This window comes from Pieris rapae, chromosome 24 (genome assembly GCF_905147795.1).
Source record: "Pieris rapae chromosome 24, ilPieRapa1.1, whole genome shotgun sequence".
Taxonomy (NCBI): Eukaryota; Metazoa; Arthropoda; class Insecta; order Lepidoptera; family Pieridae; genus Pieris; species Pieris rapae.
The window spans coordinates 863110-889625 of record NC_059532.1 but is presented as its reverse complement, the minus strand read 5'-3'; the positions used below and the strand labels follow the sequence as shown (position 1 = coordinate 889625).

General features: G+C 32.3%; 4 protein-coding genes across 4 annotated transcripts in view; 2 read left to right on the top strand and 2 right to left on the bottom strand.

The window, feature by feature from the left end:
• The window catches only part of LOC111000740 (unextended protein), a 33395-nt gene extending 26577 nt beyond the window's left edge, over positions 1 to 6818 (top strand). Inside the window, exons 12-14 of the mRNA XM_045633820.1 lie at positions 2171 to 2267; positions 3211 to 3273; positions 4741 to 6818. Of these exons, the coding sequence (XP_045489776.1) occupies positions 2171 to 2267; positions 3211 to 3273; positions 4741 to 4824 (244 nt within the window). The 3' untranslated portion in view covers positions 4825 to 6818. The remainder of the gene's footprint in view (positions 1 to 2170; positions 2268 to 3210; positions 3274 to 4740) is intronic.
• A 1618-nt stretch (positions 6819 to 8436) lies between these two features.
• Positions 8437 to 13402, bottom strand: LOC111000924 (DNA/RNA-binding protein KIN17). The gene is made up of 7 exons (XM_022270529.2): positions 12905 to 13402; positions 12632 to 12824; positions 12002 to 12146; positions 11108 to 11255; positions 10154 to 10313; positions 9256 to 9378; positions 8437 to 8532 (listed from the first exon to the last, which is right to left on the bottom strand). The coding sequence occupies exons 1-7, from the start codon at positions 13210 to 13212 to the stop codon at positions 8458 to 8460; spliced, it is 1152 nt and encodes a 383-aa protein (XP_022126221.2). The 5' UTR covers positions 13213 to 13402; the 3' UTR covers positions 8437 to 8457.
• A 900-nt stretch (positions 13403 to 14302) lies between these two features.
• LOC111000922 (zinc finger protein 432) lies at positions 14303 to 19099 on the top strand. Its single transcript, XM_022270527.2, has 6 exons — positions 14303 to 14415; positions 14825 to 14992; positions 15888 to 15996; positions 17003 to 17198; positions 18221 to 18394; positions 18488 to 19099. Exons 1-6 carry the CDS (start codon positions 14368 to 14370, stop codon positions 18801 to 18803), a joined length of 1011 nt encoding a protein of 336 aa, XP_022126219.2. The 5' UTR covers positions 14303 to 14367; the 3' UTR covers positions 18804 to 19099.
• A 972-nt stretch (positions 19100 to 20071) lies between these two features.
• LOC111000925 lies at positions 20072 to 26214 on the bottom strand. Its single transcript, XM_045633841.1, has 7 exons — positions 26128 to 26214; positions 24341 to 24467; positions 23114 to 23268; positions 22036 to 22167; positions 21453 to 21563; positions 20690 to 20788; positions 20072 to 20251 (listed from the first exon to the last, which is right to left on the bottom strand). Exons 1-7 carry the CDS (start codon positions 26212 to 26214, stop codon positions 20126 to 20128), a joined length of 837 nt encoding a protein of 278 aa, XP_045489797.1. The 3' UTR covers positions 20072 to 20125.
• Positions 26215 to 26516: the final 302 nt, after the last annotated feature.

Sequence of the window (26516 nt, the reverse complement as noted above, 5' to 3'; positions counted from 1 at the left end):
GCAAATAATCGTGAAACAGATTCAGGCATCTGAGGCTTAGACCTAATAAGGTGGAAGTGCCGCCGATTTTTAAGTAAAATATATTATTCAACATCAATTATTGAGGACTTAAATCTAGTGGCGTGAGCTGTCAAAACGGTTATGGATGAAGTTTGACATTTGACAGCGCGAGACGGGATTGTTATTTGAGATTAGATTTTTGTGTTAAATTTTTGTTTAACATTTTTGTTCTATTGACGCGGAGAGGTATTTTTAATCTATTTATAAATATTATTTTCTTTTATTTTCAAAATATATTTTTTAAATATTATGTTTATGAGTAATATGACACATGGTTTTGAATATCAGTTTTTGTGTTAAATTTTGCTCAACGCCATCTAGTGACACAGAGAGGTATTTTTAATCTATTTATAAATATTATTTTCTTTTATTTTCAAAATATATTTTTTAAATATTATGTTTATGAGTAATATGACACATGGTTTTGAATATCAGTTTTTGTGTTAAATTTTGCTCAACGCCATCTAGTGACACAGAGAGGTATTTTTAATCTATTTATAAATATTATTTTCTTTTATTTTCAAAATATATTTTTTAAATATTATGTTTATGAGTAATATGACACATGGTTTTGAATATCAGTTTTTGTGTTAAATTTTGCTCAACGCCATCTAGTGACACAGAGAGGTATTTTTAATCTATTTATAAATATTATTTTCTTTTATTTTCAAAATATATTTTTTAAATATTATGTTTATGAGTAATATGACACATGGTTTTGAATATCAGTTTTTGTGTTAAATTTTGCTCAACGCCATCTAGTGACACAGAGAGGTATTTTTAATCTATTTATAAATATTATTTTCTTTTATTTTCAAAATATATTTTTTAAATATTATGTTTATGAGTAATATGACACATGGTTTTGAATATCAGTTTTTGTGTTAAATTTTGCTCAACGCCATCTAGTGACACAGAGAGGTATTTTTAATCTATTTATAAATATTATTTTCTTTTATTTTCAAAATATATTTTTTAAATATTATGTTTATGAGTAATATGACACATGGTTTTGAATATCAGTTTTTGTGTTAAATTTTGCTCAACGCCATCTAGTGACACAGAGAGGTATTTTTAATCATTTTATAAATATTAGTTTTTTTTATTTGCTAAATAGTTTTTTGCATATTATGTTTATGAGTAATATGACACATGGTTTTGAATATCAGTTTTTGTGTTAAATTTTGCTCAACGCCATCTAGTGACACAGAGAGGTATTTTTAATCTATTTATAAATATTATTTTCTTTTATTTTCAAAATATATTTTTTAAATATTATGTTTATGAGTAATATGACACATGGTTTTGAATATCAGTTTTTGTGTTAAATTTTGCTCAACGCCATCTAGTGACACAGAGAGGTATTTTTAATCTATTTATAAATATTATTTTCTTTTATTTTCAAAATATATTTTTTAAATATTATGTTTATGAGTAATATGACACATGGTTTTGAATATCAGTTTTTGTGTTAAATTTTGCTCAACGCCATCTAGTGACACAGAGAGGTATTTTTAATCTATTTATAAATATTATTTTCTTTTATTTTCAAAATATATTTTTTAAATATTATGTTTATGAGTAATATGACACATGGTTTTGAATATCAGTTTTTGTGTTAAATTTTGCTCAACGCCATCTAGTGACACAGAGAGGTATTTTTAATCATTTTATAAATATTAGTTTTTTTTATTTGCTAAATAGTTTTTTGCATATTATATTTTCCAAACTCAATATTATTTTTATTAGTAAAATGACACATACTTTCGCATATATCTTTTTGTGTTGAATGTTGCTAAAACGCCATCTATTGACGCGGAAAGGTATTTTAATAATTTTTTTTAAATCTTGTTCATTTTTATCTCATTTTTTTTCAAAACTCTTTTTGTTCAAAATTTTTTTTATTATTTTAAGGTTTTTCATGTGTGTTTCTAAAAATGAATTTTCTTATGATTTTTTTAAGATTAATCGTACGTTTTTGTCTAGTATTTTTTATTATTTATGAATAAGTTTGTAAAGACCTGATTGAATTGTTTTCACATTAGTCAGACATTTAGTAATTTTTTACCGATTTTTTTTTTGTTTTCTATAAGCCAATAATTATTTCCAGATCCATGTACTTGGCAGCTAAACGAGCCACTCTGATGGAGAAGGGAGTTCTGAACAAAGGTGGAACTAATGAACAAATCGAACCAGAAGTTGATAAGGTAAAACACGAAAAGGCCGGTGACGCACTCCCAAGCTTTAGCATTGAGTGTACTATTTAACGATTAATACGCGACAGGCATTTTCAAACCAATTCGACTTAGGGTTCTTCAAAGAGCGTCCGAATTTTTAAAAGGCCGGCGACGCACTCGCGAAGTCTCGTGACTTTACTACCATTTCTGAAGTCAAACTTCTTTAGGCGCTTGAAACAGACATATGTGCTTTTTGTCGAAGAAAAGTGAGATAGCGATTGAAAGAGAGTGAGAAAGGGAGATTGAGAAAGAGTACACGCTATTGGTTGATGTATTCGTTTGGTACATATTAGAGCATTAAATGTAGATTTTTTATTTATTTATATTATCACTAGCGACCCGCCCCGGCTTCGCACAGGTGCAATGCTGATACTAAAAATACTATACAGAAAATCTGTGAACGTTGTATATAAAAATGTGGGTTATCCATAAGAGATAGACATATACCATCAGGGACTTTTCTGTAGACCTTTTCAATGTGTACAATACTTAGTACATTATTTTGATAAAACTCGTAGGGTTCAGCCTGCGTTTGCAATGTAAGCGGAAAAAATGTAATTATTTACGACATCACATTAGAAACCTCAAAAATAACACTACTTCTCCACTAATTAATGGATGTTATTATATATATATATATAAACCTTCCTCTTGAATCACTCTATCTATTAAAAAAACCGCATCAAAATCCGTTGCGTAGTTTCAAAGATTTAAGCATACAAAGGGACATACGGACAGAGAAAGCGACTTTGTTTTATACTATGTAGCGATAAGTACGTATACAGTGTGAATATAGATATACAAATACATGGAGATGATCATCTATTGGGGCTTTTAATAGGAATAATTAATTTACAAAGAAGTTTCAGTTCTGACATGTATACTTTGTACTAACGCACTTCTTTTTTTCCAGTTACTTCGTGAAGGAGATAGGCTTGATGATATAATTGAAAATGAAAAGTCGCCAATTAAGCAGGTGAGCGATTTATTTATTTATATTTACTTATAAATACAGGTTACATGAGTCGACGACCGAAATACCATTTGAGTTAAGAGACTCTTAAGAAAAAATCGCAAGGGTAGTTTTTCTTAGTTTTGTTATAAAAACTGTATTACTATGGCTAATAAATTAGAGAGGAATGGTGGTGAACAGTTTCTCCTAAAAGAGAGGAATGAGTGATTAAGAAGTTGTAGGTAGCATATGACGTCATCAGCTAAATTATTTAAAGTACCCACATTATTTTGGATAAATATTGTTGAGGAAGGATGGTGTACTTTTCCTCATTAAAGGGAGGTTCTATCCTGTCTGACTACTGACTGGCCCAAAGGCCCTAGTGCTCTAGAAATATGACGTCATAGCAGGTTGTAGTTATCGCTGCAGATGATTTAAACTCCAATGCTGGAGGGGGTATCAGGCGAGCGTATGATAACGTCTCGTTCATACACATGAGGTCACTGAACACAACACTAGCAGTACTGCTTCCGTAGTTGCACACTACAATATTCTTTTATTTATTCGCCTCATGAATATTTTGGTCCTTCGAGCCGGATTTGAACCATTCACTTATGGATCTACAGTCCACTATAGTACCGTACTTTTGGTCCTTCGAGCCGGATTTGAAGCAACTATTTATGGATCCAAAGTCCATTGTAGGTGTCCTCATGCGAATGAACGAGATGTTAGCACACCACACACACTCCGCAGTTGTGTTACACTATTTATTATTGAAATTATTACATTCTTCATAAATGTATGCCTTAACTGTGTTTAGATGTGTTATTATTATAACTGTTATATTAATATATATTACTTCTTTATGCTGCTAGAATTTGGAAGTTCCTAAAATGAAATATTAAAGGTTTGTAGAGGTTTTTGAATTAATTAGGATAATTATTACCGCCTCTATGTGGAGCTCACCAATTTCTATTCAAATTCGACTGTAAGAGCTAAATAAAGATGTACATTTTTGGCTTTAGATCTTACCCGTTAGCGCGTACTGTCTGAAAATGAATATTGTGGAATTACTAATGTTTTGAAGTCATAAGAATCATCTGACAATGATAAACAACAAAATAATTGTAAAATTGTGCCTGTTTACGGGTGATAAATTTTATAATAGTTTTTCATATATATATATATTTGTTAATGAATACTCGGATTATCAGGAAATATTCTGATTGAGTTTCTTTCTATATCTATTACTTTAAAGAAACAAAATTTAATATTGTAACAACCAATCAGAGAGCAAAAAAAGTGAGATCGATGCAAACAGAAGCTCATTATTTATGTGTTATTTCTAGTGTTGAACGATGAACCAGCTTCATCCTAAACAGACATTATTTTTGCGTTTAAATGTGTAAATATGTAAATGTAATATAAATGTTATTGTAAAACAAAATATGTATATGTATGTAACATTAATATATGTTATATTTTTTACAGTTCCTACCATCCAGCCTCCTCACAAATTCAACATACAAAACCGATGAGAACAATCCAGAGGAAGAAAAACTACTTAAGAAGTAGCACAAACCAATATGATCCTTTTGGGTAACTGAAAGTGTCAACTGTCAATGTCAAATTCAGATTTTTTTAGCGCCATTTTTACATCACAAATAACATGTTTTTTAAAAGGTTTTAATGTAGCTTTAAAGGCATTACAGAGGATTCAAAAATCAATTGAAATATGTTAGTTTTTTAAAGGTTTAAATAATTTTAATAATCTAATCACAAACAAACCTACGAATTCTTTGCGATGGGCGTGGCAATGATAAACGATTTTTAAGACAACTTCACATATAAACCCTAGTTTGTTGATGACAGATGACATCTCAAACTTAGGTAACAATAAATTGGATATGTCAAAATTCTTTTATATATACTTGGCTTCGTATAGAAATATTTTGCCCATATAAATTGTCAAGGACGAGAAACTTGACGCGTCCTACGAATGTCAAAATCCAATACATATTTAAGGTTAAGAATACATACATATATTTTATTTATATATTTGACATACTGAAGTCCTTGGTGCTAATTTCGCGATGTCGAACGTCACGCAGAAATCGTTTGACAGCTATTGTACCTACATTCATGTTTGGCGTTTGAAATACGTGACTAAACTCCATATTCTAATTTGTATCTCGGGTCGCACTGTCAAATGTCAAACGTCAGACGAAAATTCTTTGACATTTCTTGTAACTAGATTTATGTTTCATATACGTAATCTATTAAAATGTTGCCACATCCATTGCAATATTCCATAGACAACTGCCAAACTATTGAATCTTTGAATCCGCTGTGCTTTTTTTACAGGCCCTTATGACAATTTCGCGGCGAATGCTTAAGTAGAATTTTTTGATTAGATATAGTTTTTTTTTTGAAGTATTTAAAAGCATTTTATACGTAGTTATTTACGCTTGCTGCATTTTGAAGATGACAGTGTAAACTTGTTTTTAGATGGTCGAATAATTTAATATAAAAATCAACTGATGGAGAACATTTATTTGCTGTCCTAAAAATTTGCTAAGACTATACTCCTAAGTCTCAAAAACATATTGAATTTGACATACGAGAGTAATGGTTAGTCTCGACTTTGTTACCCTAAGCTATAAATTCCAAACTTAAATTACCCATTTCTAGAAGCTTAAAAAGTTTCTATGGAAAATGGCAACACTAATCAATGTTTACAAAATTAAATTATTTGATCGGTCTAAAGGCTTAGATTCTAGTTTTTAAGTGCAATTGTGGTACTTACTATAATCGTCCATTTTAAATCAAGCATCACAATATTATTAATTCTCTAGAAGAACGCTAGAATTTATTTTTGAATAAATCATGCGTAATCCTTCCAATGGTGCCTTACCTTTGTAATGTTTTATTCGTGTGATTTTCGCTGTGAATTCGACGGTCCATAAAAATCAAATCATATAAAAGACTAAATAATAATATATAAGTCTTGAGTATCACACTTAATATTATAAGTAAAAAATGTAACAATTTATTATCTGTAAGTGATTTTTACGAATATTAAAAAGAAGGTTTGATTCTAATTTTAAGTGTGATACTACAAGATGGCGACGTTAGTACTAATTTCCGGCGAAGCTACGTTACGCGGTCAAATTCGAATTTAAAACTGGGAGCCATAGATGTTTCAAGATGGCGGCGCTAGTACTGATTTCCGGTGACGCTTCGTTTCGCGGTCAAATTTGAATTTTAAAATTTTAGAACAAATAATTTATCAAGATGGCGACGTTAGAACTCTATTTCCGGCGTGTGTAGCTTTATGTCAAATTCTAATTATAAGCAAATGCCAAATTCATTGGTTTTACAAGAAGGCCGCACTAGTTTTTACAAGTCGCTTTCTAGGTAGCGTTTTCACAGCGAAAATTGTTAATTTTTTATGTCAATATACTCCGGTGTTATAGACAATTCTGTCAGTTTTAACTCACTTAGGTAAGCTTAAATGTTATATTTATGAATTAATGTACAATCGAATGTGAATTATATGTTTCATTGATTACATGTGTTTTATTTAACCACTAAAAATATAACAAATTGGCGGGATTTTTTGAAGTGAAAACTTTAGCGACGTTGGACACTTTTTTGGAATGGGTAAGATCTTAAACTCGCGTCAGGACATGTGATCGAAAATTCGTGAGACGGATGGAGAGTAGAAACCTGGCGCCACGTATTTAATGTAATATAAATTGTCGTTTTTGTATACGATAATGCAATAAATACATATTGTATTCTACTACATAATTAATGATATTTATACTGATACTTCGTTCAAAATTATTCCCTAACCATTCCAAAATATAAAAAAACTAGCGACTCGCCCCGGCTTCGCACGGGTGCAATGCTAAACACACTACAGAAAATCTGTGAATGTTGTATATAAAAATGTGGGTTATCCATAAGAGATAGACATATACCATCACGGACTTTTCTGTAGACCTTTTCAATGTGTACAATACTTAGTACATTATTTTGATAAAACTCGTAGGGTTCAGCCTGCGTTTGCAATGTAAGCGGAATAAATGTAATTATTTACGACATCACATTAGAAACCTCAAAAATAACAGTACTGCTCCACTATTTAATGAATGTTATTATACATATAAACCTTCCTCTTGTATCACTCTATCTATTAAAAAACCGCATCAAAATCCGTTGCGTAGTTTCAAAGATTTAAGCATACATAGGGACGGAGAAAGCAACTTTGTTTTATACTATGTAGTAATGTATACAAATATTGTATATCCTATTTTAAAAGAGTAAGTATGGAGTTTCTTGCCCATTCTTCTCCAGACGAAACTACCTTTTGGAAGAGGCAACTAGAATCATCTTTATATTTTATTTAACGTTCAAAAGTGCCATTTTAGGTGTTCTTATTGGAATAAATTAGATTTAATTTATTTTTTGTAAGTGAGCAGTGTTGAGTAAGTGGATTGAGAGTGCGACGTGGTCTTAGGTTCGATCCCCGGCTGTAATAATAAAAAGTGTTTATTCATTTTAAGTAGGTACATTTTCATTACTAGGTGTAAGATTTGGAAACCCTTTTAAGAAAGAAATACCTATGTAGGGTTCCCAGCTCTTCCATAAACAAACTTAATTCCTTATAATAGTAATATTATTTAACCTTATTTTATTTTTTCAACCATTATCAACTGAGTGCATAAGTGTGTGAGTGAATGAGTGAGTCAGTGAGTAAATGAATAGTGTGTAAGTACATACTAGGTCTCAAAAGCAGCTCTAACACTGCATAGGGCGTGTTCATAAGCCAGTCTTTTAGTCATGTTTTTAGATTGTAGACGATGAACAGGTAGATATTTAGCAGCCTATTTTATTTATTATGAATATAGTCTGCTTGCGTCTAGCGAAGTCGGCTGTGCACCAATGGAAACCGCCGTGCCTTAGATATAAAAAATAGACAGTGTCAGGCACAGGAGGCTGTCATCACCAATAATGAAACACACAGACATCTGAGTCCTAGACCTATTACCGGCCATTGATTTATTTAGTTATTTCATAACCTTAGCATTGAAAGAACCCAAAATCTGTTTACGAAATATGGGATTGTAACAAAAATGGATTATTTAAAATTTATTTTAATGGAGGACAGTAAAACAAATGTAAAAAATAAATTATTTAATATCACGTCGCCAATTTGCTAATATCTTCGTATTGTACATTCTTCACTATTCGCCCCGTAAGGGGACCCTCTGAAACCTGTAAAGAAAAAAAATCTTATAATATTTTCGCCAAATGAAGCAATTTGAAGTGAAACTTCTTTAAGCGCATAAGAAACGTCACGAAGATGTGCAGCGTTTTTTGTCGGAGAAAAGGGAGAGAGCGATTGAGAACGATTGAGAGAGAGTGAGAAAGGGAGATTAAGAGAAACACGCTATTGGTCGATGTATTCGTTTAGTAGTTACATATTATTATTTTAGATGGCAATTAGAGTTGCAACGAATATTCGGTATTCGGCCTATTCGGCTTTTATTATATTCGGCCGAATACTTCAATAATATATTTTGTCATAAAGAAATAATTGGTAATATTATAAATGTACATTAGAACAAAATAAAGGAGCGCGTAACTATTACGTCTGTACAAATTGGCGCTAAAATCCAGCCGAATACTTTTGCCGAACATTCGGTCAGGGGCCTCGCCGAATATTCGGTATTCGGTATACTGCAGATTATGCTATTCGTTGCAAGTCTAATGTTATTGCTATAAACGCAGATTTTTAATTTATTTATATTATCGTTAGCACGTATACAGTGTAATCAGTCTGAATTTAGTTATATACATCTATTGGGGCTTTTACATAAGTAATAAGTAATTTAAATGTGTTTCACTTCTGACATGTGTATTTTATAAATAAAGGTGCACTTTAAAAATAACGATTAAATAAATACAAAATATATGCCATTTAAAATTCCTACATACCTCCACAGTACAGCAATAATTATCAGTATCTATATCTCGTAAAACACCGCGTAGACCACGGTACGCTCCGTTCACAAATCGTACGGAACGATTCGCGCTCGGAATCACTGATTCCACGTGATTCTAAAAAAAAAATAACACTTATAGAATCTGTGGCAATAAAAATCAAAATTAATTTACATTGTACAGTTATGAAACGTCAATGTCATGATACTGAATGTCAAACTAAATTTGACAAGTATTCATAGACTTTCAAAGACGTGCTGTCAGTTTGACAGCGTTTGATGACAAATGGTTCAAAAATCCAATTGGAATGGCCAAGTGGGAAAAAAAGATAGAAGAAACCTGGGAAGGTAAAATAAAAGGAATACCAAAGAAAGATTGGAAGATAGCGAAGATGAGAGACAAATGGAAGAATTTGCAGAGGCCTTTCATGGGGATTGGGTACTAATATGGAAATTGTTTTTACAACTCCCTAACGAAATAAGAGAATGATCACTGAATATATAAATAAATACAAGTAAATTTAGAATCAATCAAAAAATCTTTTCTGTAGACGTTCATAATTGCATTTGGTTACTTATATAAATAAAGTTATTTTGATTTGAGTGAATATTAAATATAACATAAAAAACTTTCTATAATCCTTATTAAAGTAATTGATAAGATAGAATTTTTTAAATACTCTATTACATATATATTTTTAAATACACTTCTCAAAGGAAACTAGAACCTATACATGATTTTAATACAAGGGCAATTATTATTTTTGTTCAATTTTATTATATTTACTTATCAGATTTTTTTAAATAAACATGTTTTTCTATAGTTAATCTAACCCAGAAGTTGTGGATTCAATCTCCAGATATGCATAAAAAAAGCAAGAAAAATTGCGTACCTGATCCAACTTTAATTTGACATTTTCATCAATTAATTTGACCTGAGCGCCATATTTGTCAAAAACGTTCTCCACAATCGCTTTTCTTTTGTAAAACTTATCACCAAGGGATTTGGTTACAATTTTCACTATAATACCCTCGGTTAGCCAGTAATCTTTTCTGAAAAATCCATTAAAATATAGTTATCAAATGAAAATTTAGGTAACTAAATCAATTTTTAGAGAATATAATAAAATATTGGTCCAAATCATGCTCGAAGGACCAAAAATTTAGTTTCGAGGATTTCATAATATTTTCTAAGCTTTGAGATTATAGATAATATGGTTTTCACTGTATAATATTAACCACTATTAGTTCGGTCGTAAGTTTGTGGAAACAGCTGCTATTTCTAGTAAAACATTGAAAGGAAATAGCCTGGTCAGATGAGAGAAGACAATGATAAATGGAAGTAAAACAAGGTAGACAAAAGATGGAAAGATGATGAAGAACAGCTGGATTTTGTGACTACATAAAGCCAGACGCTGAGAGGAGTGGCATCTCTTAGTAAAGGCTTAAGTCAAAATAGAAATTCACCGTCTTACCGATTAATTATTAGTGTTCATATACTAGGTATTTTACATTAATGAAGGCTATTATTATTATATAAAGATGGATGACCGAGCTTTACTCAGTATTTTTATTTTTATAAATTGTGTTTTTTGGAAATATATTTAAGAATGAATCACACTCATAAAATGATGAAATATGAATGATATTTTTTTGATCTTACAAAAAAAAGTAAGTTTATGTTTATGTTGATACAACACGAATAAAATGACTTTTTCTAGAAATGATTCCCGAAACCCCCCATATACTTAATTTCATGAAAATCGTTGGAGCCGATTTCGAGATTCCAATTATATATACTTATGTATACAAGAATTGCTTGTTTAAAGATATAAGATTAAACATACCTATTAGCTCGTTCTTTTTGCTTTTCCTGCATTTCCATAATCTCATCGAGGGCCGATTTTGAATCCAACTTTTGTTTCTTCGATGATTCCTTACTTGGTTCCTTTGTCTTAGTAAATAATATTGGTTTGGGTAAATCCACCTTTTTTTCTGTAACAATTTTTTTTTAAACAAATTATAATATGATTTATGTATTAACATATATTTATTAAATTATTTAAGCTTTGAGTGCTCACCGTCATTCACGAACGAAGGTTCAAGATAAATTTTAAAATTAAACCTGTCTGTGATTTAGGACTAGAGTAAACTTGGTTTAGCAACACTCAATACCGGCACTTTTTTTTTGGGACCCCCACATCCTAGCCAACCGGGCATGCAATCAGGCAGACATATGACCGAGTAGCTAAGCAGCAGGAGAGTTTTGAAATCTCCCCTTTCTTAAATAGGGAGTAGGACCTGGATGACCGAGCTTAGCTCGGTATTTTTTTTTTATAAATCGTGTTTTTTGGAAATTTTATTTAAGTACGAATTACATACTAATAACTTTATGAAATATGAATATAATTATCGAATAAAGATAATTATATTCATATTTAAGTTTTTATTTTACTGACATCTTTAAACGAGCAATTCTATGTTTAAGTTGATAAAACAGAAATAAAATTACATTTTCTAGAAATGATTCCTAGCTAAATCGATTTATCGCGCCCGAAACCCTCTGTATACTAAATTTCATGAAAATCGTTGGAGCCGATTCCGAGATTCCAATTATATATATACAAGAATTGCTTGTTTAAAGATATAAGATTAACATAAAGGGTTGGCGTCTCCCACCAGATTTTACAATATAAAATCTAATTAATTTTAATACATATATAAAAAAGGTTATTACTCACCTTCTGTTTTCCTCTTTAAATTAAGATTAAGAGTTAATTTCTCTTGGCTGCTTTCTCTTTTGAACTCTGTGTATTTTGGCTCTTCGTCGACTTTGTCTTTCTTTCCCTTTTCTACTTGCTTTTGTATAAACTCTAACATTCTTTCCTGAAATTATTTTTCATACATGTTATATTTGTTTTTATTTCCAACACAAAGATAAGCATTATTTTTGTAATGAAGCAATTTTAAATTTTTTTCATCTATAAAAACCTTTATGATAAATGTGTTATTGTATAGTTTTTATATTTAATAATTAAAGATTGCTGCAAACCAATAATAATTATTAAGATTTGTTTATTATAAAACTACATAACACTTATAATTTTTAGGCCATACTTAGAAAACTATAAAATTTCAACAAATTTCTAATTATGCTACCATATAGAATGAAGTTCAAACATGTTCAGACATTAAAAGTATCTAAGGCAATGTGTATTTTATCATTCTCTACAGATATGTGTGTGTTGAGTTATTATGTACTGCCTAACTCTTTTATATTGTTTATAAAGTACACCGGATAACCCTCAGATCACAGCTACAACAATAATAAATAGTACATAATGTTGGTAATATTATATACATGACATTACCTGATCATCCTTATCCATTTTCTCTTTCTTAGCCTTTGCTTCCAGTGCAGCAATTGTTGCTGGGTCCCTGTCAATATATGCCACAAACCATCCCTTCTCCGTTTCATCAACAACACATTTACCCTCACGTCCCAGCCACTTCACAAAATCAGTTAAGGTCTCCCACTGAGTAGCATTCATATGGAGATGGTCTCTGGAATTACAAGTAGTTTTTTTATATATAAATCTTGTTTAAGGCCAAATGGTGGTCAAATAAGTAGTAAATTAGCTTACCGATTGGATATATAATCTTGATATACCTTATTGGCATTCACGCGTTTGGTACCAAACTGTCGACTTAGTAATTCAAGGTACCCATCAGCAAACTCCTTTGAAAAGTCATCTATGTACTTGGATGAATTATCTGCAAACAACAGCAGCTGTCTCTGATGAGACTCCGACATTGTGTGGCACTTGAAACCATTTTCATCACGACATTGTTTTTGGCACATTTGACAATACCAACGAAGTTTTTGCAAGCCTTTAGCCTTAATTTTGTTTGCTATGTATTTCGGAGTACCCTTTTCTGCCTTTCCACCCATTGTGGAAGAAGTTTTTGATGCCTAACAAAAACGTAGTTTGTTCTGTAGATATACAGATATTTATTTTAGTATAGTGGCTTAAACGTAAACTAATTACACCTTATTTTAATTAACAAAACACTGTATAAAGATTAATCAACATTGAGAAAATAGAAAGCAAGAAAACACAAACACTATTATTAAAAATCGACTGCTAGTTGTCAATATCTCAATGTCAATTCACAAAACTGTCAAGTAACTACGGTGCAGAAAACCCACAGATATATTAAAGAAATCTTTATCGACCGTTTAACATGCAACTACGAAAGTTAAATTCGGTGGCCGTGGTTGGTTCATAATATAAAATGTTTGTTTCAACAAACTTTTTGGTTGAAGTGTGAACTAGCTTTAATAATTTAAAACATAAGCTTATAACTAATATAAAATTAGGAGCTTAGTTTGTGAGAAGATAGCTAACATTTGGTTTGCTCTTCTAATTATTATCAAGTAAAATTTATGTATATATATATATTATATTATGTTATTTAACTAATGTTAGGTTACCTGACTCGGTTAAACACTTTTTTGTCCCACGTAACAGTCATTGATTCTCGTGTTACGTATTCATTAAATAAGTAATAATTTATGTCTAAGTCATTAATTAAATAATAATTTATCATAAAATAAGTATTAACTTCACCACCGCTACAATGTACTTTGATTTATTGTATACTAACTTACTACTAGCCGTATACAAAATAGCGAGAAGCACATTTGTTTAGAAACATTTTGAACTGAACTGTTCAAACTGAACTGAGGTGCTTGGCTTCTGTCTCCACCGCCAATGCTTTGAGTAACTTTTGTGAGCGCACAATTTGACACACATGTTTACTGAGAACATTTTCAGCTGGCAGTAGCTAATTTGGACTGACAGGAAAACGTGGTGCTTTGTGCTGTAGCCAGATTAGCACACTGGTGGAATCGTACGTTTATGTAAACTCTTTGAGATACATTGTGAGATACTCTAATGAAAATTCTTTTTAGACTTCAATAAAAAAGTACTACCGCAACAGCTGTCAAAATAGGAATGTCATTTCTATTCTTCGAAAGCACAATATATTATATTTTCTATCATAAAATTATTTTGAAAATGTTTTTAATAGCCTAAACGTAAATATGGATTACTTATGGCCACAAGAAAGACTGCTAAAAATATTTAGTAAAGTAAGAATGTGATTTAAGTATTCAAGCAGTATTTTATAAATATTATTATAAAAAAAGAAAAAAAATTATCATGGTTTGTGTTTTGATATGATAAATTTTACAAAGCTTACCTTTTTATAGTAATACTTACTCATATCACTCTCTTATTTATAACGGAGTCATCGAGAAATTTATATAGATAGTAGGTCGATGCAGCATTACCCATCAAGGGTGGAAGACGTTGGACCTGAATATTTTAACCTTGAGTCAACTCTGTGACTGTCATTCAGGCCGACGCGTTTGAGAAGGTTTCTCGGGCAAGGTGTGAAGTGATCCAGTTTCAGACACTTCCGTATATTATATTTTCACTCAAATATTTGTTTTGTTCTCATTAAAACATTAAAATATTCACCTTTGTGAATTTTCGCAGAGTTCAATTCGTTTAGCGGTTGCGCACGCGTCGGGCGATGGCGTCTTAAACAGATGCTGTAGGTTGTGTGGAAGCGAAAATAATCTTAGATGCTTTTGCACTTCTTATATGTGCGAAGGGGTGGAAGAGAGATACGATCAGATGCTGTTCAATAGCTTTGGAATAAGAGTGAGTATATTGAAAAAAAAATATATTAATTTTAAAAAAAATCTATAGAATTATTGCTTTTCATTTATAAGACAAACACAACTCGTAAGGTGATTCGTATTATAAAAAAGCAAACAACTTGTGTGAATTAGATGAGAGTTAAAAATGTACTTGCTTCAACATTAAAAAATATAATTACAGTAGTAATGTAAAAAAGGTATAAATAGATAATAAACTTTAATAAAAAATAAAAGAGCACTTTCCAACACGTGTTATATAATAGATAATATCCATATTATGGCATTTAAACTTTTTTTAATTATATCTTATCTATGGCAATAGAATTTCTGTTTGTGTGTTGAATTTATAATATATTTTTGGTTAAGGTGTGATACACCTTACAATTACAAGATTCAATGTCTTAATAAAGTCAAAATATATATTTTAGAATAACTCTTGTAACATAGTCAATTGAAAAAGGTTTTATTTTCTCAATCAATCTATGTTGCCATAATAAAACTTGACATTTGTTCTATAATAACTAGATGTTTGCCGCGTTATTTTGAAGTTTGCATCAGTAGTTAAAAAATTTGTCATTTTGTCAAATTACGTACCTAATAATGATGCGACATAAGCGACTTATGCGTAATGAAATGGGACAAATTCCCATAGAAGGGTAATAGTAACCTTGCAATATAATAGTCAAATTTAAAACGATTTTGTTGCGTGTTTTTTCTTTTTTAACTTTTCTTAGCGGAAACTCTGTAGTGTAAAAATCAATTTTATTTTGACAAACAGAAAAAAGTTCGCGCCATGTTTCTCAATTAACCTTTTCCGTACCGGCATTGTAACTATTATATTGCCTTACAGATTGCATTAATGTATGAAGGGTCTAAATAATATGTGTATTTTTTAGGTATCACCCCCAGATTGCCTGGTCTGCGAGAATTGTATCAGACAACTTCGGAATATAAATAGATTTCGAAGCTTGGTTTTAGCTGCTTTTGCAAGGGCTTCCAGTGAATGTGAGTATTATTTGTTTATATATACATATATTATATACTTTAAGATACCGTTTTCTTATATAAGGGATAAGGTAGCGTCTTTGATGATAGCTCCCAGACTTTACCTCTTCCGACTCTTTCGACATCTATATAACCTATTAACACATTTTAAATATTTTATCGTATATTTTAATGTAATATGAGACAAACGGGCAGGAGGCTCACCTGATGTTAAGTGACAGCGCCACCCATGGACACTCACATTGCCAGAAGGCTCGCGAGTGCGTTGCCGGCCTTTCAAGAATTGGTAGGTTCTTTTCTTGAAGGACCGTTAGTCAAATTGGTTTTGAAATACATCTGGTTTTTGGAACCTTCTGGCAGCTGATTCCACATAGTGATGGTGCGCGGAAAAAACTGCTATACGTGCCATGCTGCCATGGTGATACAGATAGACCTAAGCGATAAATTTGACAATATATAATATTACTAGCTGACCCGGCAGACGTTGTTTTGCCATGTTTTTGTGCCAAAAAATTAAAGTTTATAATAAACAAAAAAAACATAAGGGATGATTGTAGAGGGGTGAAAATTTAGGGTTGCATGTGTTTTTGTCGTAAAAAAATAAAACGATACATTTTGTCTAAAAAATAAATAAAAAAATTTAGGGGCGGACCCACCTTTAACAGTTAGGGGGATGAAAAATAGATGTTGTTCGATTCTCAGACCTACCCAATACGCACACAAAATTTCATGAGAATCGGTCGAGCCGTTTCGGAGGAGTTCGGTTACTAACCCCGTGACACAAGAATTTTATATATTAGATATCTACAGTATATGCTACAAGCCATCTTTCCTATAATATATGTCAATAATGGTGAACATAAATATTACAAAAATAATATTACCTACACTGCCAATTTTGATTTTATTGTATATTTTTGGTTTGGACTTATCAAATATATCTGGTATAGCAGTCGTTGACTTGCCGGGGTGTTTCATTTCTCAATAAAAGTAGGTATATTTTTAGATTCCACGCGTTTATCACAAAAAAGTGGAAAAGGAAGTCAGAAGGCAAAAATCAAAGGCAAGAAATCGTCAATTTCGGAATATCTGAAAAATGACTCGAAGGCGTACGTGAAGAGGGCCAGTTCCAAAAAGTCCTCTTTAAACACGAATGTTCAACTCAAAAGGACAAATGTGGCTTGTTCCATGTGTAAGCAAAGGTTTGTATGATGTTCCGAAGGTCCAAAGGTCCAAAGGTTGTCAACGGCATGAACTATCTTGCCGTAGATATCGTTCTATACTAGAACTCTTAATTCGATTCCTGATTTGACAATTTCAGTGTTGCAACGTTATGAAAAGTAATAAATATTGACGTTGCGAAATTATTGACGGAAACGGAATATTTCCGGATCGATTCCTCTGGTTTATACAATTAAACAACTACTACTTTAATAGAAATTAAGTATATCAGGAAATTAAATATCTGAACGGATAATTTAGTTATGACGATTTATTTTATTAAGGGTTTGAGAGTTTTCTTAAATAATTGTGTATTATTAGTAATCATGAAGACGTGAGAAGTGAGAAATAAAACAAATAGATGTATAATTTTACCAATCGTCGCCGTCATCGCTACGCTATCACTGTCACTTTCTGTAACATTTATTATTAATGTGTCTGTGATATCTGCAATTAATAGTAATTAATTTTTTCTTTCTCATGTTAGTTACATGTAGTAAGTTAAAACCGTCAATATTTGATATTATATACCTCACTGTAGTAGGCACCCATCTCTATGATTGCTATACTTACCTGCAGCCAGGTGAGAAAAGGTAAATAAATGTAGCTTATTTCCCTCACATGTTAAATAAAAAATCTAAGTACAATAAACGGCGTAACTTACTACATGTAACTAACATGAGAAAGTAAAAATTAAAAATAAATTAGTTGTTAATTAATTATATGCAGCAGGCTTATGATGGCAGAGGTTGTTTTTAAAAGTTCATGATATTGAAATCGACTTATAAAAAATTGTTTCATTAAAATAACAGATGAGGATATTTTTCTAATCCCGGATCTTAGACTATCATATATAGTTTTGGATTTATCTAGTAAAAGTTATCTATATCATGTTTCTTTGTGCGGAAACAGTTTATTAAAAAAATATATAATATTTATTCTCGTTTTGCGAAGACTATACATAATTGCGCGGTCCAAAACTAATACTAAATTAATGTTTAAGGTACCCAATGTTGCTACCAACGAAAACATCGAAGATTTTCGTATGTTCGCGTTGTAAAAAGAAATCGGCACCGCGTAATACAATATGCAGAAAGTGTAATATTATATTGCCGGCGAATAAATTACGCGAACATTTGGAAAATCACACGAGGAACGAAATGAAACGTAAAAGCAGGTATTTTTAATTAAAATTTTTAACCTTAAAATCAAACCACAGTTACAAATAACTTTGTCAATAAAATCAATATACAATACCCCACTCTTTCAGATTAAGTTTAGGTTCAAGAAACTTAAATCAAGGAAGAACAGAGAGCCATTTTCCTCAATTACATCAACACTATTGCGCCGAATGTCCCAAAAAATATGCTCTCGCACAGCATCTGGCAACCCATATTCAGAGAGAGCATAAAAAACAGCCGGAGTATCTATGCGCTGTCTGTGGGAAGGACCTTAAATCACGAGAAATGCTCGATCGTCATATGAGGACGCACACAGGCCAACCCATATATCAATGCGATGTGTGTTTACGATATTTTAAAGGCAAGCAAAGTTTTCAAACGCATTATTTGTCACACGGAAAATGATATTTTTAATCTGTTGAATTGTTTACACATTGTCAAAAGTTGAAGTTTGTCTGTGAAAATGTAGTTACTCTGTTTGTTTTGGCGGCAAGTTTCGTTCTAAAAGCGTTGATCGATACATGATATGAATTGTAAAATTAATCTCTAGAGCGCAGGTAGGGATTAATTTGTGATGTCAAGTACGAAAAAAAAACAAAAGAACGTTTCACTCGTTATTGTTTCAAATATTTCTTTTGTCTAAGCAAAGATTGTTTTTAAGCTTTTTTGGCGGGAACCGTTTTGGTCCTTTAGTAAGTTAATAAAAGCCATTTTACTGATAATGTTGTTTATTTTACATACACCTAAAAATATACATAATGGAACATATTGAGACAATTATTTTTACAAGGTAAACGAGATAATGATATATTATAAATATAAAGGTATATAAGATTCAACATGGTTTTATTAAATAAATAATAACCAATAAGTTACACCATTTTAGTATCTGTGCCTGAGAAAATGTTATTTTTGTTTCCTGCTTAAATAGCGCGATACATCTGCGGGGAGCTGGCGACGGGCTAGCGTCAGTGACGTCACCCGCCGCATTCTTCACACATTATTCGGTATTCCCGGATAATCTAATTTTTATTTATTCTTCGTGTCAACGGATTCAGTTGTATATTTTAATAATGATAATAACTGACACAAACGTTTACGCTTATGTTTATATGTTATCTATAAATAAATATGGGTGGAAATAATAAGTAATATCGAATATTTCAGTGGAAGTGGATGTTAGAAAAGATAAAACAATATAGTAAAGGGTATTAATATAGAGATTATGAGAGGAAATTATATATAAGCGCTACGATTTGCGCAGGTAATACTCATATAATAGAGATTTTATCAAATTGAGAGGAAAATAAAAAGAGGAAGTAAAGTCAATCTTATTGTGAGTCTATGCATGGGATATACGTAGAAAATAAGAATAATCCATATTGATAAGGGACCTATTATTAATACAAAAAAGCATCGTTTTTGCAGTTTACAAACTCGTATGTCTCTTATTATCACAGCGTACCTAAGTAATTAATAAAATCTCTCAAGTACTTTAATTTGAATAAATTAGCCATAAACAATTTCGTTCTTTGGATATTTTTTTAATTTTTAAATCGTGAATTGTGTTTTGTCTGTGGTAAATAAAATCTAACTAATAGAAATCCTAAGGATAAAAATTTTATTTCATTTTCGTTCAAGGTATAATAATTAAACATTTTTAGTAATAATAATATACCTTAAATACTATTGGTAAGATTAATAAATGTTACATTTTGTTCAAAAAGTTAGGCGAATTTTGCACATGGCTTCTTTTGTGGCGCGGGCAAAAGACGTAATGACGCGACGTTGCTCTTAGACGCAGACAGCTCCTTCCTCAGTCGAACAATGTCGTTCTCAACCTGCCGTTTACGCTGGAAATCGACTGATAATTTTTTACATCTATAAACTGTGTAAATAAAAATTAATAATATATTATAATAGCTTACTACACGTACAAATCAACTTGGCACCTGGCAATAATGACACTTGGTGAGGTGCCTTGTTAACTTATGCGAGCCAGAAAAGTGAGTATTTGTTACACGCCATCCATTTTCTGTTTTGCTAATGGCGTTTATCATAATTTTTTGGATATTTCAATATTTTGCAACATTGGCAGATGGGTTAGGAGAAAAATGATTAAGATATACAGAAATGCAGCCAGTTAACGGGCAACCTGCATTAGAGGTTTCCTAACTATGTTGTTCCTTTATGGGCTAGCAGTACATATATAAAATGCATTAGTGCCCAGCAGTGATTCGACCAACAGGGTATATGTTAATATATATATATGTAGCACTTTCAATAGTTACCTTGAGTTCATTGGATAGTTTGGCTTCAACCTGCGCTAGACGCTGTCGCAAATCAACTATGTCGCGCATCAGTCGCGCGGCGTTTAGTTTGTAGTCAGCCTAAAACATGACAGCTTTAAACTTGTTTTCACGATCGAACATTGAGGCAGAATTCGAGATACCACTTGTTTTGCGACGTTCGTTACACAACTAAGTGTTTTAAAAGAATTTACCACTGTGAAACTTACTGTGAAACCAGCTGCCCACTGAAGTATTTTCGATCCAATTCGGTTAAGGATCCTTCAAAGAGCGTACCAATTCTCAATAAAGCATGGAGTGCCCATGGGCATCAGGTTTATTACACACCCAATGCCAGAGGCTCGTAAGTGAAGAAATCGTGGTCAGACTAGATATAAACTACACTACTGTGTGTTCGTTATAATACAAAATAACGAGGGCGTCGCCAAAAGTGAAGGATGGCCTTTATACATATTATTATTGCTACAGAATAGAGAATGTTTTTTTTAAATATTGCATGAAACAGTTTTTGGGGGGGGAACCATTGGCAATTTACATGTAGAAAATGTTTAATATTGCCGATGAGTAGGGATGCCTACAAGTTCGAATTGATTGACGTGGAATAAGTGATACCTAGATGATCTTATGTTCCAAAATAAACGTATTTTATTTTATTATGATTGAAATGCTAGTAAAATAGTCTGTATTCATCCAAGTAATCTTACGACAAATTTTGTTGTGTTAGCCAAATAAATATAACACTCACAACTTTTGATGGCGCGTTCTTAGCGACACTTCTACAGACAATATCTGGCAGTTGTGACACAGAGCATGACGTGAAAACCTCCAATGGCGATTTGGTTACTCCTTGGATGGCCTACAAAAGATTTTAAATCGTCGATAGAGGCTTACACACAAATCAACTTGGCACCTGATTTGGCGATAATCACAGTTGCTGAAGTGCCTAGTTAACCTTTGCGAATAGTAAAATTTAAGGTATTTTATAATTACAGGTAACAGAAATTGGTTAAATAAATTTAAATTAGATAAAGTTTAACCAAAGGTTTTTAATATCATATACATAGACCTTATTAGTTATTACTACTAAGATTATTACAGAATTTTATTAATTGTTATCTCTTCGAATCAACCGTTGTAGGGATAAGAAATAGTGAAAAATGTGACGCGTAACCGAAAATGTGACGCGTAACCGAAAATGTGACGCGTAACCGAGAAATGTGACGGTTTTTTTTTCAAAGCCAATAAAGAAGTTTCACTTCAAAAATAAAGAATACACATTTCCTAGTCCACTAGCTGTGACGCTGACGGGAAAATCAAAACCCTAATACCTGAGCAACAGCATTCCTCGCGTGTTGGACATGATGAGCTTCCTCCTTCTCCAGATGCCGTTTGAGATGCCCTATCTCCACTGTTATGCTGAACTTCTCTTTCTCCAGTCGCTGGTTAGCTTGCTTCAATGCCTATTAAAGCTTATTGTTAATTTAATGACTACTTTATTTTTATTTATTTATTGCATTACATAAAAGGTAAAAAAAATATTAAACATAATTTAATGAAAAGCAACTGGCGGCCTTATCGCTTTAGAGCGATTTCTTCCAGACAACCACTGTGAGTAAAGGAAAAAACCACTATGAGTATATTACATAAGGTAGGCAAGAAGTGCAAAAATACAATACACAAATTAGTACAAATAGAAACAAAAATAAATAAAAATAAACTAAACTGATATAGGATAAATAAAAAAAAAACAAAAAGTAAAAAGTTTTTTTTATATAGTACATGGGGCAAACGGGTAGAAGGCTCAGGTTAAGCTTATCACCCATGGACACTCTCAATCCCAGAGGCCGGCCCCCTTTTATCTTTTCTTGAAGGACCCTAATCAGTTATTATTTGTTCTTCTAGCAAGTAGTGTAGACTTCTGTGTTGAGGCGATTTTTGGGTCTAATGGAATTTCTTCATGATGTTTCCCTTCATCCAACGACAATTAAAGGGGCACAAAGGAACTCCATTGGTGCAGGGTAATGAACCTACGACCTCGGTGATTAGGTGGGTGAAGAAAGTTTAAGTTTATTGCCAGTTCTTCTCTTCCGTTCTACGCCCTTGATTTGATAACTGGCAATAAATGTTAAATTAGAAGCATTTAAATACATTAAATTTCTTTTTTTGACGTTCATAAGTATACATTATGCCTATCTACATAAATGATTTTTGATTTTTTTTGAAGCCACGAGGCAAAGGTACCCAAGTAATTTTGAATGCCGGAGTTACGTCTAAAGTAGTACCCAAAAAGAGTGCCTTACCTTCATTAATACTGTAAGTAGAGTTATTGTTAGTCTTAAACAAAAGTCTGTCTTTGTGCAGAGACATGTAAAAAAAAATTGTACACAGATAATCTAATCCAATTACTTTTAACTTATCCCTTTTGTCTAAATGGCAGTCTTCTACTCTCCTCTTCAATTTCCTCCTCAACTCATCGAGAAGGGAAGAGAGGGTCAGTCGGTTTGATTCATGTTCAGCCCTCTGTTGTACAATTTGATTGATGGCTGTTAGTAATTTGATACCTGCAAAATAAATACACTTCTACTTTGGAGAACTCATACGGAAATTATAGAATTAAGTTAAAGCATGGTGTTGTTAAAGGGAGAGTATTTAGACCAGAGTTTCCCAAACTTTTTTTGTGTCGTAGACCCCTTGCCATGTTTTTCCGTGTTGGGTAGACCCCCTGATATTGATTTCCTGTAAATTTCTAACTGTTGTGAAGTGTAGTGTTGAAAACTTAAAGTATATACACACATTAATACATATTTACATTACATTATACATTGTACACATTAATTTATACATTGAATTTTTTTTTTGTTTTTACTAGTTCAAAATGTATTGCTACCAGAAAGCGACCACCAACATCCTACAAATTACACAATTTAATTAACATATATAATATTTTTTTACTTCATAGGTACTTTCATAAATAATGTATATGTTTTTGATATTATAAGATAGTATGATGTAAGTATATAGGTACTATCAGTGTATGTGTGAGAACCACTATCGTGGACCCCCCTTTGTGGAAAATTTTTTTTTCGCTGACGTAGACCCCTTACAGGTTGTCATAGACCCCTAGGGGATATAGACCACTTTGGGAATCACTGAATTTTTGACTATAAGATTTAGAAATAATAAATGTCTTAATTCTTAGGGCCTGTTTCACAATGTCCGGATATGTTCCAAATAAGCTATTTAATACGTCTTATTGGTAGGATAAACAGTATTTTTGCGTTTCACGACTGTCAGATAGCGCTATTTGTCATGAAACGCGAAGTATCTTATTTTAAACTATTATCTTTCGAATAATTTATGTGTTGCATAGCTATTTGGTACTTTATCCATACATTGTGAAACAGGCCAACAGGATAATAAGCATGTCTATATGGCTGATGGTGGAGTTTAAATCTATCTGAATTACTTTCTTTGAAAATACGATTTATTATTGGTAACTGTTTTTTAGGTCAGGATGTGGTACACTATTACAAAGTGTAATAGTGTACCACATCCTGACCTAAAAAACAGTTAAAAAAAATAAAGTTTTACGCAAAAAATCCACACTAACTGGTGTTTTATCCAAATACTCACGCTGTTCATTAAGCCTGAACCTCTCAGCAGCTGGTTGGAAAGGAAGGTCTGGACTTGGAGCACCAGAATCGACTCCAGAATAAGACTGCGGCGATCCATACTCGGCCAACGATGGTTCGGTTTGTTCCTGCAACGTGTGCAAATATTGTTCTCGTAATATCTGTGGTAGTTTTCGAAGGAACGACCTGTTATATATATGTGCTGAATGAAGAAATCTTCTTCAAGAGCTTCAGATTTCTGGAATTTCGTTTGGTTTTTTGTCTATATCTGTGCCTGACACATGGTTCAGGTTTTTGGAGAATGTTGATGGCTTTAGAAGTCCATAGTTCCGGGGATTGAATCTATTAAGGCATTTGAACTATACTACTATGCATATAGAAAAAATGGAAGAGAGAGCAGGTTAAAATTTTTTTTTTTATAGAACAGTGGCAAACGGGCAGGAGGCTCACCTGATGCCGATACCGTGATACCGCCCTTCATGGACACTCTCAATGCCAGAGGGCTCGCGAAAACGTTAAGACCGGCCTTTTAAGAATTGGTACGCTCTTTTCTTGAACTAAATTACTCGTTCAATTAATAGTCTAGCCTTTTAACTAAACGGCGCCGTTTAACTAGCGGCCTGAAAGTCAGACTTTACGTGGCGTTTGTTACAATAATAAACTACTATTTAGGCCATTCGTACGATAGTATCATTATTTGGCAGATATAAAAAAGATGAAAGATGTGACATGCTTGAGTCAAATTCTCATTAGTATTGTCAGAACACACTTCCATCGTACTTGTTGTTTTTTTTTAAAGTGTGAAAAACATAATCAAAGTTGTGGTTTGCCGACGCCATGACAAACCAAAACAAAAATCATTTATTCATATAGGTAACATAATGTACACTTATGAACGTCAAATAAAAATACATTAAATTAAATGATTATAATTTTTCAGTTTGAATAGTTTCGTTTCGAGTTTGAGAGTTGCATAAGGTGGAATTAGATCCAAGCTAGCTGTTTGATCAACTGGCTAAACATCTTTCAGGCCGCTAGTTAAACGGCTAGGCTATTAATTGAACAGCTAATCAAACCAGTTGGCTTCGGCATCATACAAATATAATTTATTTGATTGTATAATGAACGCCTTAAACTTTGGAGTAAAAGACTCTTGGACCGTCGGCTTCAAGTGGACAGATAATAAAAGATTTAAGTTGGATTTAGGGCCTGTTTCACAATGTCCGGATAAGTTCCAAATAAGCTATTTGTTACTTATTGGTATGATAAATAGTATTTTTGCGTTTCACGACTGTCAGATAGCGCTATTAGTCATGAAATTCGAAGGATCTTATTTGGAACTTTTATCTTTCGAATAATTTATGTGTTGCATAGCTATTTGGCACTTTATCCATATGTACATTGTGAAACAGGCCCTTAAGTTGGTGTCTGGTAGATAGTACCGGTGATCCCAGAGCTGGTACTTTCTCTGATGAAGTGTCCCAATACAGCAAGGAAATGCTGCCAGCGTTAAAGGTACTGCACACATGGGATGGGACATGTCACATGGACCAAAGTTTTAAAATGAGTTTTAATTTTCTTTTTATTAATTATTATTATGTAGATTAGGAAAATTGTAATGACTATATACCTATTTGATTTATATAATTAATAATATAATATTTTTTTATACTAATACTCTCACGTAGTGACACGTGTGAATAACATGAGAGACAAGACGCCAGACCAGCATCTTCTTCATCAGCTTCAATACCACACAATTACCGTCTCTGTATTGAAGCATCTTACCAGGGATTTATATCTGGGTAATTCATCGCTGGAGAATCTGACGGTGTGATGTCGATGTTTTTGGGGCTGGAGCAGTTTCAGCGACATTTCTGTAACATCAAAACTCACTTGACATTTCACAGGAGAACGGGAGTGGCAATCCATCACGTTGTCAATTGTCAAACAGAAGGCACTACGATGTGATTCAGAGAAAGCGCGAACTGTAACTCCTATATTTGTGTTAATATGTGTTGTTTGATGATTTGCTTTTATAAAGAAGTATCGAAAGGTTTACGCCGGCTTTTTCTCTCGGCCTACATCCTCTTCTTTGCCGATGAGGGATGCCTACAGGTTCAAATTTAATGACGTGGAATAAGTGATACCTTGATGATCTTATGTTCCATAATAAA